General features: G+C 39.6%; 1 protein-coding gene and 1 long non-coding RNA gene across 2 annotated transcripts in view; one reads left to right on the forward strand and one right to left on the reverse strand.

Moving 5' to 3' along the window:
• Positions 1–18,267, forward strand: part of rptor (regulatory associated protein of MTOR, complex 1) — a 397,195-nt gene that overhangs the window by 356,402 nt on the left and 22,526 nt on the right. Inside the window, exon 29 of the mRNA XM_088000708.1 lies at positions 15,705–15,811. Within this exon, the coding sequence (XP_087856834.1) occupies positions 15,705–15,811 (107 nt within the window). The remainder of the gene's footprint in view (positions 1–15,704; positions 15,812–18,267) is intronic.
• On the reverse strand, positions 10,713–12,696 carry LOC148145334 (uncharacterized). Its single transcript, XR_015761432.1, has 3 exons — positions 12,621–12,696; positions 11,943–12,026; positions 10,713–11,374 (listed from the first exon to the last, which is right to left on the reverse strand). It is a non-coding gene; the product is annotated as an uncharacterized LOC148145334 (long non-coding RNA).

Here is an 18,267-nt window from a genome sequence, read left to right on the forward strand (position 1 = left end):
TGCAGAAACCAATGAACACTAGCTTGCATTCATAAAGTTGCTGCTTGTGGTTGAGCAAATTCTGGATCCAATTAGCCAAATTTTCTTGGATCCTATGAGCTGCCACCTTCACGATCAGTCTCCACTGCAGGACCTGACCAAAAGCTAAAGTCCAAATAGACTGCATCAAATGCATTGCCCTTATCTACAAACCTGGTCACTTCTTCAAAACATTCAATCAAGTTGGTCAGATGTGGGACCTATATGTAATTACCATCTGGAGTAGTTTATTTTGAAAAATGTGGTAAATTCAGCCACAGATCGGTAATCCCATCCTATAATAACAAATACCATTCAAGCCAAACAAGTGCTCAGCAGTGACTGATTTCAACAAAAACAAAACTTGCCATCGCCTCTTGCCATTCAATGACTTTACGGTCTCTAATGCCCCATCTGGGGTTTACTATTGACCAGAAACTAAACTGCACTAGCCCGATTAAACTCTAGCCAACAGAACAGGTGAGAGTCCAGGAATCCTGAAGCAAGCAACTCGTTACTCTGTAAGGCCTGTCTGTCATCTACAAGACACAACTCAGGATGAGTAAAGCTCCCTCAAAACTGAAGAAGGTTCACACCATCCAGGATAAGACAGTCCACTCGATTGGCGTCGTATCCACAAACCTAGCAGACAAGGCTACAGAACAAGTACTGGAATGGGATTAGAATAGGTAGGCGTTTGATGACTAGTGGGACATGATGGGCTGGATGACCTCTTTTCATTCTGTGAAACACTTCCTTTATAAGCATTCATTCCTCCTACCACACTCACACGGTGACAACTGTGCGTACCATCTACAAGAAACACTAGAAAAATTCACATAGGCTGCTTTAATAGCACTTTCCAAACCATGACTACTTTGATACAGTTAAAAGCTGGGTTATCTTCCAGCTGCTAGGATTGCATGTGAGACTATCTGTTTTTCTGAGTTTGCCTTTGCCAAGGGTGTGCTTATGGAATGTTCCTATATTGGAACAGTTAATGGGTAGATTATTATTTTTATTATTTCAATAGTGTTAAAGTTAAGCCAATTCTTTTATTTCTATCTTGTCTGTATTTTAACTATAGTGTATGAATAGAGCATGTTTTGATTCAAGCCTGAAAATTTGACCAGACAAATTTAGTCCGGAATGCAATTCCCGACACTTGCCTTTAAAATAAGAAAAAGTTAGGCTATAGGCTATCTGCTTGATATGTTTTGAGGGGATTTGGTCTGGTCCGTAACACTGCTACCATCAATAAGGACAAGAGCAGCAGATATAAGGAAACACCACTACTTGCCAGGTAATGACGTGATAATGTTACCAGATTAGTAATCCTGAACTCCAGGCTTATGTTTGTGCACAGGGGTTCAAATTTCACAGATGGTAAAATTTGAACTCAGTAGAAGTCTGCAATAAAAATGCCAGCTGAATGGTGATCAGGTAACTGTTGTCGATTGTCATAAAAACTGATATGATTCACTGATGTCTTCTGGAGAAAGAATTCTGCTATTTTACTTGGTGTTACCTACATGTAACTTCAGACCCACGCAATGTGGTTGCCTCTTAATTATTGTCTGGATAATTAGGAATTGGCAATAAGTGCTTGCCCAACAGGCAATGCCTGTACCCCTTGAACAATTTTTTAAAATAAATCTCCAAAGCTACAAATTCTACCTGTTTTAGGAAAATTTGAAGTATGCATAAAATGCCACACGAAACATATCCCAGAAACCTTGGCAAATATATTACTGCTTAAATAGCTAGAAAAGTTTGTAAAGTTAAACCACTAAGAGAAAAGTACATAAAAGCCTGACTGTTTGAGAGAGGGACTCTGAGCATTTATTATTAATCTAGCAAGCAGTGTATTATAAAGGAAGTTCCTTTTACTCCTCAGCATCCCACGTATAGGCTGGAAATAATGAAACATGTTTGAATATTTAATGAACACTAGATACCATGGGAATTAATGTAGACAGTAAAGTCAATGCTTACATTTTTGCAGGCATCTTTAGCTGCTGAAATATGCATAATTGGTGCTATGCATGGCTTCACAGAGTTGGAGGAAGACCTTGCTGCTGGATTGTGAGAGTCCTGAATAGTTTGGAGTATGTTTACTTAGCAGGCTAGTGAAGGAATTAGAAATCAATGTGGCCTACTGTAAGTCAATGTGTTAGTTTGTTTGTTTGAATTCCACTTTCTGACCACTCAAAATAGTAATGGTGTTGAACTGTGACAGATGTTGCACTGGATTGAATGTTTTGCTGTATGACAAATGTGATATGCTGTAGGAGACAGCAAGGAATGAATTAGCAATAATAAGAGCTATTTCAGATGTTAAAAGCTTTGAAAAGAGTTTCTTCTGTTTTTATCTGAGAATATGGTCTAGTCACAATGTTGTAGTCAATAATTACTCCCAAATTAGACTTTAATAGTGTTACATCTCACTTGGTAGTGCACTGGAAATCAAGCTATTCCAGGCTCATCACAGAAGATAAAGATTTTAAGAAGTATGCAGAAATCCGCAACTTAACCTGTTGTTTTAGATCCAGGCTGACAGTGAGCATGAACCACTTGGGACTTAACACGTATGATTGTTTATTGTAAATAAATAGTTTACAACTACAGATCATCAATTCTGAACCATCAACATATAACTCTACCAGTTATAATTCTAATCTACATATAAATTCCCACATCTGCATACATGCAGATAAACAAGTGGTAATGATGGGGGGGAAAATTGGGAAGGCAAACAGTGTTTGATAAGATCATCCTTTTGCTAATCAGATTGCTGCTTCTCTGTCTTCCATCTTCTCAATCTTCCTCCTTCAGGTACTTTCATTTGCTTGCAGGATGCACAAAGTGACAAGTTTACACTTATAAAGGTTTCTGACTTATTAGTTAAAAATAACAGTTTTAGTAATTAATCAGGAAGAGTAAATTGGCTTTCCACGTGTTCAGATACTTTCTCCATAGCAGAAAAAGGTCCCCTTCCAGGAGACATTGGCTTCTGACCCAAACATTCACACCCCCAAACTGTTCAGTGACCTGGGAGCCACTCATGTAGTTGTTGTCAGGCAGATGGTCTTTGTCATTGGTCCGTGAAATGATGACCAGTTATCAATCAGCTACTTGATGCCAGTCAAATCCCATTCCTACACAGCCCCCGGGATTAGCTCAACTGTAAACAGCGCTTACAATGAGTATTAGGTAACTTGATTTTTTTAAAAGTCCTACAGTCATAGAGATCTACAGGACAGAAAAAGGCCCTTCAACTGATCAGGTGTGCTCCAGTCAAAATCAAGCACCAACTATTCTTCTCCTATTTTCCAGCACTTGACCCAAAGCCTTGTATGCCTTGACATTACAAGTGCACACATCAGTCCTTGGCTTTTGAACTAGTCTTTTTCCTATTTAGGTCCACAGCCACTAATACATGAAAATAAAGATTTGATTTTCACAATAGTTTGTGAATAATTCTTTATTTGACTTGATAAAAGCACTTCATATCCTGCCATATTGAAATGTCAACTAGAAATCGTGGAGTCTTAGGAATTTGGGAGGAGACTGTTCAACATTGGTAGTTCAAACTGCCACCTGTAATCCCTTTTCCTTCTCTTTGTGAAATTCTTTAATGCTATTTTTATGTTTATCTAATTCCCTCTTAAACACTGATTCTACTTCTGAACCTAAATACGTCAAATTTAACTGCTCACTTACCAAACACTAAATACCTGAATTAAACCTCCCGCTAACTGCATTAAAAAATTCTAACTGCTTGTTTTTAAACTTGCAATACAACCCATAAATTTATACTAAGATAGTTAATATGCCAACCAGTGGAAAATCTTTTGATTTTCCTGTTCTGTAAAAAATCCATTTTGAACTTTCAATTCTTGTCATAACTGCATCGCCTTTAACCCAGATATCAGACTTGTCATGCTTCTAATGACTAATAGGTAACAATGTCTAATGCACATTGTGCATAGCATTCCTGTGACAGCCTAAGCGTTATCCTGTTCAAATTCTTCATAGTTGTATTTAATGACAGATAGATAATAGCTGCAAAAGTAGTGAATGAAAATATGTAGTGAAAATGTGAGATGAAATAAGATTGGGAAGAAATTTCTGTGGAGCATAAACCTCAGCACAAATGGTTGGGTTGAGTAGCCAATTTCTGTGCTACAAGTTCTAATTGATTCTTCACCTTAAATGCCATTTAACCAATAGATTTCTCAAGAAGTAGCTCAACTTTAAAGAATATAGCTGTGCATATCGCAAGATTTTTCTGTTAACCTGCATTATTTGATAATGTTTGGTTATACCTCAATTCTATTTCTCCCCAAAATATGATACTGCGTACTCTTATCCATTGAATTGCATTGATCACCTATTTACCTGGTCACTTCCATACCTTCCTGCATTTCCCAACCCCCACACCCATTGTTTGTCACATTACTTAATGTGATTCATCTGGTTGAAGGTTTCAATATTAAGCTGTCTTTGTCTTGGTCAAATCATTTACTTACATGGAAGGAAGAGGTTCCTGGGGCAAAAGCTTTCTGTGCTGCAGCAAGGGTGCTGTCAGGGTAGACTTTCTGTGCATTGTCATTTCTTGTAATCAAGTGGGATGAATCAAGTTGACTGGTTTCTGTGATAATGGGGACCTTGGAGATAAAGATGGATCATTCACTTGACATTTCTGGCTGAAGGCGGTTGCAAATGTTTCAGCTTAGCCTTTTGTTCTCATGATGCGTTGCACCATTTTATGAAACAGTTGTCTATGGAGCCTTCTCCTCTTGTTACTTTAAATAGCCCCGTTCATGTCTGGATTTGGCAGGAATTAAAATTTTGATCTGATCAATTGGTTGTGGGGTTGTTTAGCTTTGACTACATCTTACTGCCTCTGCTGTCAATGTAACCATACTCTTTGTCTTTCATATTTTCTCACTCTGCTTAAGATGTTCTACAGTGGCTATATCTTCAAACTGTTAATTGTTCCCTAATGAATAGTTTTCAGTACAGTTTTATCTACCTTGAATTAATTGCATACCATTAAATCAAGTCAGAAAGAAATATGATTGTGCTGAAGTTAAAAATGGTTGGCTGAACCACACTGTTTCCGTTAGTTCATTAATGTTCAATATACTTGGAGTTCCACCAAGCTCAGCCTGCAACTTGAGTAACCAGGTTTATATCAATTGAATATTAAATTGATTGCCTATAATTAAAGATGTATCACACTTTTTTCCTGTGATTAACTTGTATCAAATCCAATATGTAGTCCAAAACTGAAGATTTCTACCCGCTACCCCTCCATAGAATCATAGAGATGTACAGCATGGAAACAGACCCTTCAGTCCAACCTGTCCATGCCGACCAGATATCCCAACCCAATCTAGTCCCACCTGCCAGCACCCAGCCCATATCCCTCCAAACCCTTCCTATTCATATACCCATCCAAATGCCTCTTAAATGTTGCAATTGTACCAGCCTCCACTACTTCCTCTGGCAGCTCATTCCATACACGTACCACCCTCTGTTTGAAAAAGTTGCCTGTTAGGTCTCTTTTATATCTTTCCCCTCTCACCCTAAACCTATGCCCTCTAGTTCTGGACTCCCTGATCCCAGGGAAAAGACTTTGTCTATTTATTCTCTCCATGTCCCTCATAATTTTGTAAACCTCTATAAGGTCACCCCTCAGCCTCCGACTCTCTAGGCTTTCCTGTGATAAATCAAATGTGAATAACTTCTGTTTTGGAATTATTTCACCAAAGATTAATAGAGTTTTAATTGTTAAACCTTATTAAGTTGATTAAAGACTGGATATACAATTGTTATTTTTGAAGAAGTACATTATACTTAAGCCGCTGGTGTCAATATCAGAATTGCCCAATTTATTCAGTTGTTGCATATTAAACTGTGGCATTCATTTGCATGATCTTTTCTCCCCAATCCCACCCTGTAGCTCTGGCCAGATTGCTCTCCTCCAGCCGATTTCTCTGGCCACTCCCGTGATCCATTAACAGTAGCCTGCATCTTGACACCCAGCCACATTCTTCAACCAGACATTAGCAAGTAAGAGTGGAGACAAGAGGCAAAGGGTGCATAAAATGTATAAGAGAGCAAAACAGCAGCAGAGGGACATCAAAAGAAAAGGTATTATAGGTTAGAACAGTGAGCAGTGGCTAAAAATGAAAACATTAGAAAGGGAGAAAGAATAGTTAAAAAAAACTTAAACGTGAAAGTGTTTCTTGCCTTTAGGATGTCCTAAATTGTTTTGCAAGTGTTATCAGTGTTGCAATATAAGGAGAAAACACTCTAATTCATCTTGAGCAGTATCTCATGAAGTCAGCTGGCAGGTTTGTTTTTTTTTATTTCAGAAACTAATTTATATTTGCTTTATACAATTTTATGTAGTGTAGGCATGAAAATAAAGAGAGACGTGTTTATTTTACACTTTTATGTCTGTAAACAGTACTAAAGGAGATAGAAAATCCTTAGCAGCATCATCATAGATTATTCATTTCATAGTGAGGCATCCTTGCCCTTGCAAACTGTATATTATGTACTCAATGCTACAGGTAGTCCATTACTCCTTTATAAAGGATTGTCTTATGTGCTATTAATAATACCATGGATATAAACTAAGGATGTAACTATTTAAAAATGGCAATGGTATCACCCCCTGCCGTTCCATTGCATCCACTTATTCAGTTGAATATATTAGCTACTTGCATTAATTGTCTCTTTGCTATTTTTCACCCACATCTTATCTCCCAGTGACATTAGGCTAAAGAAAGATATTAGTGTGTGCATGTTTTCTAACAACATCCAGCCCTACCTCAAATGACTCCACTATTGCTAAATTAGCAGACTACTTATCCAACACCAAGTAGTAGATGAGTAAAAATCTCCTTGAGAAAAACTGAAGTCATTGTTTCACATCTTTGATTATACTGTGGCTTTAAAAGTCTATTTTGTCTTTTCTTTGAGAGGTTTTAAGCCATAGGTAACCAAGCTGTATTCTCGAAGCCAATAAAGTAATCAGTTTGTGAGACCTTGGGAGTTTTTTAAAGACCTAACCATAGAAGCAGCATGAATGGGTGGAGTCAGGTTCCCACAGAACCAGGGTTTTAGTTTAGCTTTCAGCAGTTATTGGGGATTTGAAGGTGGTCATGGAAGCTTTCTCTCTGTTGTAGCTATAAGTTTGGGTTCTCTCTCTGATGCCAGAATTGCACGTGAGACAGTCTGTTTTACTGACTTTGCTTTTGCCAAGGGAATGGTTATGGGAATTTACTATATTGGAACAGTTGCTTTTAGTCATTAAATGATCTATTATTCTGTTAAGTTTTCCAATAAAATTAAAGTTATACCCATTCTTCTCTCTTTCGTTTGTGTTTTAACTGCAGGGTAAGAATAAAGTGTGTTTTGGTTAAAGCCATGTAATACAACCAGTTGAATTACATTTGGGACGCAGCACCTTATACTTGCCTTTTAATAAGATAAAAGTTAGGGTCTAGGCTATCTCCTTAACATATTTGCAGGTCGTTTGATCTGCTCCATAACGCATTCCATAACTACTGAATACTTTCCTCTTGTCTGGCTAAGCCACTCTGTTTGCAGTCTTGGTTTCTTATTTGACCCTGAGATGAGCTTAGAACCACAGTCATACCATAGCTAAGACTGCATATTTCCACCTCATAATATTGTCTGACTTTGTCCCCATCTCAGCTCACTGAGGCAGCATGGTGGCTCAGCGGTTAGCACTGCTGCCTTACAGTGCCAGTTGGATTCCAGCCTAAGGTGACTGTCTGTGGGGAGTTTGCACATGCTTCCTGTGTCTGCGTGGGTTTACTCCAGTTGCTGCAGTTACCGCCAGTCCAAAGATGTGCATGTTAGGGTGAATTGGCCAGGGGAAATTGCCCATAGGATCCAGGAATTTGTAAGTTATGTAGATTAGACATGGGAAATGCAGGGTTACAGGGGTGGGTATGGGTGGGATGGTCTTCAGAGGGGCAGTGTGGACTTGATGGGCCGAATGACCTGTTTGCACACTAGGGATTCTGTGATGCATTGCATTCTGATTCACACATTTGACTCTTAGCAAGCCTGAACTAGTTCAGAACTGTGCTGCCCATCTAAACTTGCACAGAGCCATGTTCATTGTTCATCCTTGTGCTCACCAACCTATGTTGGCTCTCAGTCAACTAACATCATAGAATTATACAGTACACAAGAGGCCATTCAGCCTTTGAGTCTATACTATTTCCTACAGTAGTTCCACCTTCCCACACTAGGCCCACAGCTTTGAATGTTATGACACTTTAAGATTTGGAGACGCTGTTGTTGGACTGGGGTGGACAAAGTTAAAAATCACACAACACTAGGTTACAGTCCAACAGATTTATTTGGAAGTACTAGCTTTAGGAGCGCTGTGGCCAAACCATCTGATGAAGGAGCAGCCCTCCAAAAGCTAGTGCTTCCAAATAAACCTGTTGGACTATAACCTGGTGTGGTGTGATTTTTAACATTATGACACTAAGTGCTCATCCAAGTACTTTGTTAAAGGTTGAGGTTTCAAGCTAATGTGATAACTTTGAAAATATATTTTCTGGTACATAAAACTAGACAACTGATGCCAGAGTTTTATGTCTGATGCCTTGAAGTTACGTTTCCAGGTAGCACGTTGTAGACCCAACCAGTTTTTCCTCGAATTTCCCCTAAAACTCCCATCTTTCACTTGAAAATTATGCCTCCTTGTTATTGACCCTTCAACTAAGCAGACTAGATGCTTCCTGTTCATTCTGCCCATAATCTTCATTTCTGCAATGCTCCATCCTGGGCAACATCCTGGTGAACCTCCTCCAGTGCAATCACATCCTTTCTATAGTGTGCTAATCAGAATGACATACAGTACTTGAGCTATGTTCTAACCAAAGGTCTGAACTCCTTTAACATAATGTCTCTGCTCTTATAATCTATGCCATGACTGATAAAGGCTTGTATCCTGTGTGCTGCCTTAACTACACTATTAACCTGTTCTGCCACCTTCAGAGATCTGTGGACTAGCACTCCGAAGATTCCTCTGTTAGTTTGAGCTTCCTAGTGTCATTGAATGCTCCCTTGTCTTATTCATTCTTCCACATGCAACATTTTATCAGAGTTAAATTCCATCTGCCTCCGATCTGTCCATTTGAATAATCTGGTTACATCCTCCTGTAACCAAAGACCGCCTTGCTCATTATCAACCACTTGTCTAATCTTCATGTCATGCATAAACATGCATATCATAACCCTATCTTCTCAGCTATATCACTTATGAATATCACAAACAATAAGGGCCCAGTACACATTCCTGTGGTACACTACTGCACACCAGGCTTCAGTCACACAAAAACATCTACCACCATTCTGTCTCTTGTCATTAAACCATATCCAAATTAATGTGATAACTTTAAAAATATGAACATCAAAATATTCTCTAATACATAAAACTGGACAAATGTGATGTCAGATATGTATTATGTATGATGCCTTGAGATAGGGAGGTACTACAGAAAGGTATGATATCAATTATAATTGATATTTGATATTAGGCTCACTTCCCTATGTGATATTGAAGGAATGTTATAATGCCCAAGGTGGTTGAGGTAGAAAGTGGACCTCACTGTGTCTGTTTATGAGACAAAAACAGATCTAAGAAGGCACAGTTTTGAGGAATAATGTGCTTTACCCAAAGCACACCTAAAGATATCTGACCTGATAGGAGGGTTGATAGTTCTCAGTAGGGACCATTTATCAAGGTACTGGCCAGCTGTTCAAAACAGGCATGTGAACACTTAGAGTAGATAAAGATTGGAACTGAAAAAAGGACAGCAGGTCAAGCAGAAGCAGAGGAGAAGAGACTCTCCTCCTCTGTTGCTTGACCTGCTGTGCTTTTACCTGCTCCATTCTTTATCCACTCTGACTCTCCAGCAAATGCAATTGTCACTGTCCAATTCTTTGAACACTTCGAACAGCTTGCATTTATATACCTCCATAGAGTCATACAGCACAGAAACAGATCCTTCAGTTCAACCTCTCCATGCTGACCAGTTATCCCAAACTTAACTAGTCCGCTTACTTGTGTTTGGTCCATATCCCTCTAAATCTTTCCTATTCATGTCTCTGTTTAAATGCCTTTTAAGTGTTGTAATTGTATCTGTCTCAATCACTTCCTCTGGCAGCTCATTCTGTACATGTACCACCCTCTGTGTGAAAAAGCTGCCTTTTGGGCCCCTTTTAAATCTTGCCCCTCTCACCTTAAGCATATGCCCTCTGGTTTTGGACTCACCTACCCTTGGAGAAAGACCTTTTCTATCGACCTTATCTGTGCCCCTTATAAACTTCTATAAAATCACCACTCATCCTCACACTTCTCTCATTTCATCTAGCTCCACAACCCTCCAAGGTACCTGTGTTAATCTAATTCTTGTGCATCGTCGATTTTAATTATTTCATCACTGGTGGCTACGCTTTTAGTTATATAAGGCCCAAGATCTGGAATTCTCTCCTTATGCCTGTCACTTTTTCCCATTTTTCTCCTTTTGGACAATATTTAAAACCCACCTGTTTGACTAAGCCTTTGATCGTCTGGCTTAATGTCTTATTATGTGGCTTGGTATTATTTATTATATTCACACCTCCGTGAAGTACCTTGGCATACTTTATTACATAAAAGATGTTATATAAATAGAAGTTTGAAATAAATACTTTAAAAAATTAATTCAATGATCATGTTGCTTTAATAATGAACATTTTAAATGTATTACCGCTTGCGTGTTCAGTTAAAACTCATTTTATTAAACAGCCAAAACTCAAATATTTAGTTGGTATTTTTCTGTTGTCCTTGGTCTTTCTTTTGACCCAGCATTACAAAGAAACAGCTGCAGCATACATCCATGTAAATTCAATTATTAAATACTTTAAAATAGAAGCATTTTCATATCCAAAAAGACATATCATGTTAGAATTATGCTAATATCACCCAAAAGATTTACAGTCTCTGTAAACAGAGAACTGAATGGAGACATTGCTTTGGGAAAACCTGTTTTTAAAAAAAAACATTCCACACCTGAAGGCACAGTTAAAGAAAAAGTTCTCCTATCAGTGAACTGAAATTGCTAATTCTCTTCACTGTGTATTGCCCTGGTGGAGGTCTGCCTTGCTGGGCTTGGACAGCTGAGCGGAAAATGTTCAGTTGAATTTTGCAGCAGGGCTGTTGCTGAGTAGTGTTTTTTTTTCCAGGATGAAATGCAGTATTTATCAATTGGTGATTATTGCTGATCTGAGGGAATGACTGCTTGAAGGCCTGTGATTCAAAAAGAAAAATATATATCTCCAACATCATCTGACGTAGGATTTTGGGGTTCATCTTTGATTGTAAGATCCAAGTCAATTACCATTCTCGAATGATTTTGAGAGAGCTAATCTAAAGTTTAGTTGCCCTTAACAGAATTTATTAAGTTTATCATAAGTACAAAAGAAGTGATACTAACTAAGAAGCAATGTTCTTCAGTCCATCCTCTTCAAGACGCTAATTTGTGACACTGGTTGTCTGGGCACAGGTGTGTTGTTCAGTTCCTTTGATTGAATTTCTGTATTTGACCTTGCTTCTGCATCAAACCACTGAAACCCAGATTTTATTGGCCCTTGTTAATTTGTTAATCAGCGGCATCCTGAACATCTAATTCGTGTAGCACATGAACAAATCCTAGTCAGTCTTGGTATGGGAAAGTTAAAAATCTCACAACCCCAGGTTATAGTCCAACAGGTTTAATTGGAAGCACTAGCTTTCGGAGCACACTAGTTGGGATGGGAAGGCAGTAAATGCATAATTCTTGATTGGTTTCTTTGAACATAATGATCATTTTACTAACCTCACTTCCCACGATCATCTGATTCATCCTTTGCCGAGTGAAACACTTTGTAAGATCATCTCTTTTAAAATGGCTCACCTACATCTAAAAAGTCAAAAGACCATTTTTTAACAAAAAACACATGCCCTCAGTAATAGCCATTTACCACAAAGCATTGTCACACCTCAACTTGATCTATAAAACAGCAAATAAACCCATAAACCAATAACCTTATTTTTGATGTGGCCACACAGCCCTTGTCCTGGCAAATATGTTTAACAACTAACCACAATTAAACCAACCATAATTTAAATCATTATTTACTTAAATCAAGTCAAAGTTATCAATTATATTTTAAAGTCTCTTATGAACAGGCAAATCAGGAGCAGAAGTGGGCCATTCAGCCCCTCAGGCCCAATCTGCAATTCAGTAAGATCATGGTTGATTTGATTGTAACCTCAAACCCATTTCCTGCCTATCCCTGATAACCTTGCTTAACAACAATCTATCTATATCTGCCTTAAATGTATTTGAGGACTCCACCACCTTCTAAGAGGGAAAAAGAGAGTCTAATTTCTACTTTAAAATAGTGATCTTTGCAACAGTGATCCAGATTCCTTGGTTCTTCCATAGGAGAAAACCTCTCCACATCAATGCTGTACAGACCCCTCAGAATTTTATATTTTTTAATTAAATCACCTCTTACTCTTCTCTACTCCAGTGGATACGGATCCAACCTGACCAGCATTTCCTCATAAGACACTCTGCTCATTCCGAGTATTTGTTTCGTCAACCTTCTCTGCCTCCATTGCATTTAGTGTGCATTCAATCCTGAACTGTATGTACTCATGGGATTTACAGCTGGAGTTTTTGGCTCAGAGGCAAAGATGCTCCCCACAGGGCCACAAGACCTTCATTCTGTTCTATTCCAGTCAAGAATCAGTGCTCTGAATAGAGCATCGTGTAATATGATGATGAAGAAATCAAAACTCTAATTTTAGATTAGATTAGATTAGATTACTTACAGTGTGGAAACAGGCCCTTCGGCCCAACAAGTCCACACCGCCCCGCCGAAGCGCAACCCACCCATACCCCTACATACATTTCACCCCTTACCTAACACTACGGGCAATTTACCATGGCCAATACACCTGACCTGCACATCTTTGGACTGTGGGAGGAAACCGGAGCACCCGGAGGAAACCCACGCAGACATGTGGAGAACGTGCAAACTCCACACAGTCAGTTGCCTGAGGCACGTACCCGGGTCTCCGGCGCTGTGAGGCAGCAGTGCTAACCACTGTGCCGCCCTAGTTGTAAACAAACAGCTCCACCAGCTTCTGAAAAGATAGAACAGGTTGGGTGTGGACTTTGTTTGAACAAAGTGTCTGTAAACAAATGTTGCAAACAAAAAGGAAGTAAGATAAGAATAGCTGTGATTAGTCAGCTTGAAACTATGACAGAAATGTTGGCTAAAGCTCTTCCACACTGGCATTCCTGCAAGATAAACAGCAGCGAAGCGAAAAGTTGAGATGATCTCCAGCACTCTAATTGTGCAGTGGTAGGGAGTCAAATAAAGACTAAATAAATATTTTGTCTGGTGGTCATATTAAAATATTATTACATTCCATTATTTCTAGTAAAGCTAGTTTGATTGAAATTCTGCAAGGAATAGACTATCTTTTTGCAAGTGGGTATTCCATTTTCGAGTAATATCCAATTAGTTCTGTGGTATGGTGTTCTGGCTATAACTCAAATGCCTAACTGGAAAGAGCATGATTTGGAGATGCTGGTGTTGGACTGGGGTGTACAAAGTTAAAAATCACACAACACCAGGTTAAGTCTAACAGGTTTAATTGGAAGCAAACTAGCTTTTGGAGCAATGCTCCGAAAGCTAGTGTGTTTCCAATTAAACCTGTTGGACTATAACCTGGCATTGTGATTTTTAACTTTGGAAAGAGCATACCTTTGCTGAACGAACATATTTAATTATACGTAGCCTTAATATTAGTACTGCAAGTCAAAGCAATATGCCAAATAACTCACTATAATAGATGAACCTGCAAAAGCAATGCATTGTGAGTAGTGTAGGAGCTATGCTCTGGCATTCTGAACATTTTATTTTGTGTGGGTGGTTGGTAGTGCTTTACAAATTAATCAGTTATAACAACAGATCCGGAGTACTGCAGGGATTCCCTAATCTTCAATGCACTGCCTGCCCACACTCTGCATGCACTGCAAGTAGGATGCCCTGAGGGATTTTAAACACTCTATCTTTGGTAGTTCATTTTATCTTGTAGTTTCTTTAAAGATGGAATACCCCAGGATGTAAGTCATTAATGTTCTTGTGTGCTGTGTCCCAAAATGGGCAACCTGTATATACTTGTCATTCGCAGAATAACATGTTGATTTTATTTGAACTAAGTGCCTTGCTTTCAGGAAAGACAATTAGGCAAGCGTTGTAAGAAATTCAGGCAAGCCCCATACAGATGGTTGGAAATAGGCTGCATGTTTACATTCTCTCTCGGGAAATGGTAGATATTATCAAGCAGATGAGAGAAACTGGCTTTCACACAAATCAAGCAGAGTAGATAGAAAATAAAGGATTCCAGAAAATTTGCAACGTGTAATGCCAACACAAATTATGAATGGCACAGCAGCAATTTAAGATGTATATATGGCATTGGCTAATTGCATAAGTTGCTTTATCTCTAATTAGAATCTAATAATTACTGATTCTGTGGAATTAATTGTGTACACTGTGTTCTTGATCGAGAACAGAGGTACTTTTGGTAAAGAGGGTAATTTTGAAGTTTTGAAACATTTGAAATGTATACATGCAGAGGACAAAAGGCTGACTGAATTAATGGTCATTACAGGTAGATGACGTTGCATTGGTGATATCATCAGATCTGTGACTCAAAGAACCACAGTTAATGCTGGTCACAGCTGGTGTAATTCAAATGTACATTAATAAAAATGTAGAATTGAGTTAGTCTCCATGCTCATAGTTTGATGGCTATCACTGACTCATAAAATCCCTTCTAGTTCATCTCCTTTGGAAAAAAAAAACTCTATTGTCCTCGCCTGGACTGGCCTAGATGTGACTCCACAGCAATGTGATTGACTTTCAATTGTTCAGAAATGGCTGTAACAAGCCATTCAGTTCAAGGCTCACCAAGAATGAATAATGGGCGCTTTCATACGAATCAAGCTAAGTAGAAGGAAAAGCAATACATTCATCCCTGAAGTCATTACAAGACCAGGTCCCATGCACTTGTTGCTCATAATGTATAAAATAACCTTTTCAAAATTTTGTTTGTGTCACCCATGATATTTTAAAATAAGGAAATGGACAGTAGTGGAAGGAAGTACATTAACCCAGTAGTTGAAAGGACAACTCAATTTGTGAAATTGATTTGAGAGCACTTCAGTCGTGCTGTCTCACTTGTGTGGTAACCCATTTTCCTTGCTGTAATTTGAACAACATTGCAGATAGTACAGGAAAATTAACAAGACTTTTTAGTATAGATTGGGTTTGCTCTAAATATCTACTTATATCAAACCTAACCTTTTTTTAATCAAATGGTTGTCATATTTAAAAGATCAAATGCTTGCAAATTTCAGGTTTTCAGTCAGAATTGTTGGCTCACCACATTTAAACACTGGAACTTGACTGCATATGAGTACATGCTGCAAAAATGTCTTATGGGACTGACTTGACCTCAGCACAGTATGTATCATATTAAACCAGTGATGAACCTGTTTTTTACTTTCCTTCAGGTGCTGGCATGGTTGTGGACTGGGAACAGGAGACTGGTCTCTTAATGACTTCAGGAGATGTCCGCATTATTCGTATCTGGGACACAGACCGAGAGACAAAAATACAGGTAAAAACTGCTTGCATGAATTATCTCACTAATTAAAGGTGATGAGGCAGTCCAAACTTTGGGCTGCATTTACCCCACCATGTATATGCACAACTTGTTTTTATTAAATTCTGGATTAGTGGTGCTGGAAGAACACAGCAGTTCAGGCAGCATCCGAGAAGCAGTAAAATCGACGTTTCGGGCAAAAGCCCTTCATCAGGAATAAAAGGCAGAGAGCCTGAACGGTGGAGAGATAAGCTAGAGGAGTGTGGGGGTGGGGAGAAAGTAGCATAGAGTACAATAGGTGAGTGGGGGAGGGGATGAAGGTGATTGGTCAGGGAGGAGGGTGGAGTGGATAGGTGGAAAAGAAGATAGGTAGGTAGGGCAAGTCATGGGGACAGTGCTGAGCTGGAAGTTTGGAACTAGGATGAGGTGGGGGAAGGGGAAATGAGGAAACTGTTGAAGTCCACATTGATGCCCTGGGGTTGAAGTGTTCCGAGGCGGCGAGTTTGTTTCGGAACACTTCAACCCCAGGGCATCAATGTGGACTTCAACAGTTTCCTCATTTCCCCTTCCCCCACCTCACCCGAGTTCCAAACTTCCAGCTCAGCACTGTCCTCATGACTTGTCCTACCTGCCTATCTTCTTTTCCACCTATCCACTCCACCCTCCTCCCTGACCAATCACCTTCATTCCCTCCCCCACTCACCTATTGTACTCTATGCTACTTTCTCCCCACCCCCGCCCTCCTCTAGCTTATCTCTCCACCCTTCAGGCTCTCCGCCTTTATTCCTGAAGGGCTTTTGCCTGAAACGTCGATTTTACTGCTCCTCGGATGCTGCCTGAACTGCTGTGTTCTTCCAGCACCACTAATCCAGAATCTGGTTTCCAGCAGCTGCTGTCATTGTTTTTACCTTGTTTTTATTAAATGTTGCTGTTTCAGAAGAGTCCCTGACATTGATATTTTTTCAAACTGAAGTGCAACGATGCCCAACCAAGATCTTCAAAAAGCAATTTCATTATTGTTGCTTAAGGTGAACAATTGACAGACTGTCTGAGTGGCCTTTGTTCATAATAGGTGTGCATGCTCTACAAAGGCACCTCTGTCAGCTAGCAAGAAGATTCTGAGAATGCCATAGTCTACATTGACCAAAGGCATTCGCTTCTAGGGGAAAGTCCTTCAGCTAAGACTTGTGTAGCAGCAAAGATATGTTTGTCATGAATCCATGTCAGACATAGAAAATCATGAGCTTTGTTCATCAATATATGTATAATAATAAGGTGGCAGCTAATTTTGATTTTCTGAAATACGAACCTTTTACAGTTTCTCACATGGTATTTTGGAGATGGGGAGAGCTTTGAATTAGGGAAGTTGGTGACATGCCTGAACCCCATCTCCTGCCTGCCTTTACCAAAATAAAATCAGTGGCAGGAAGTTCCTTGTTGACCACTAAATCCATGCAAAGTGAGGCCCTTAAGTGGCCAATTAATAACTAATAAAGGGCCTCAACCCACTGCTACTGATATCAACCCAGGGGGAAGGTCTGTGTGCATGTCTTGTGGAAATAGTGAGAGAACTAGAGGGCTTAGGTTTAGGGTGAGAGGGGAAAGATATAAAAGAGACCTAAGGAGCAACTTTTTTACACAGAGGGTGGTACCTGTATGGAATGAGCTACCAGAGAAAGTGGTGGAGGCTGGTACAATTGCACCATTTAAGAGGCATTTGGATGGATATATGATTAGGAGGGATTTGGAGGGATATTGGCAGGGTGTTGGCCGTGGGACTAGATTGGGTTGGGATATCTGGTCGGCATGGACGGGTTGGACCGAAGTGTCTGCTTCCATACTGTACATCTCTATGACTCTATAACCGCTGAGATCCAGTGCCATAGCCTGCTGCTGACATCCATTCACTCTTCACCCTGCAACTAGTACCCTGCTCTCCCACAAAGCATCTTCCACCATTACTTACCTGTGGCCTAGGTCCCCATAGATATGCTTCCAGCAGAAGCTAGGGCCTCCACGTTGATCCTGCTGTATCCAGAGGAACTGTTTGGTTTCTGACTGGCTAGCAGCCTTCAGCACGTGTAATATGTGCCCCAGGATACTAACTTTCAGGAGAGGCTACCACTGGCTGCGTAAGTGCTTGAGTAGCATTTAATGCCAATGGGTCTTCCCAGAGGAAATGCCACTCTTCTCTTTCTGCATCTCCAGTCAATAGCCGAGACCCAATGCCTCCATAAAGTCCAGTCACTTTTCTCAAATTACAGGACTTAGTCCCTGGCATTCCAACATGCTGCCTATGTTTAACGTGTCAGGTGTTTCTATGGACTACGCACCCAGTGCATTTTGTATTCTCAAAGTTGTATCTGGGTCTCAAAACTATTTAAACTGTTTGGGATTTCCTTGGTGGGTCAGCTTTGCAGTCTTCGCTTTGTAGCAGTATTCCTATTGCATGTATTGGTTTGTTGTTGGGA

The sequence above is a fragment of the Chiloscyllium plagiosum genome, unplaced genomic scaffold, assembly GCF_037043375.1.
Source record: "Chiloscyllium plagiosum isolate Xiang-an unplaced genomic scaffold, Cpla_swu_hap1 HiC_scaffold_25, whole genome shotgun sequence".
In the NCBI taxonomy this organism is placed as follows: domain Eukaryota; kingdom Metazoa; phylum Chordata; class Chondrichthyes; order Orectolobiformes; family Hemiscylliidae; genus Chiloscyllium; species Chiloscyllium plagiosum.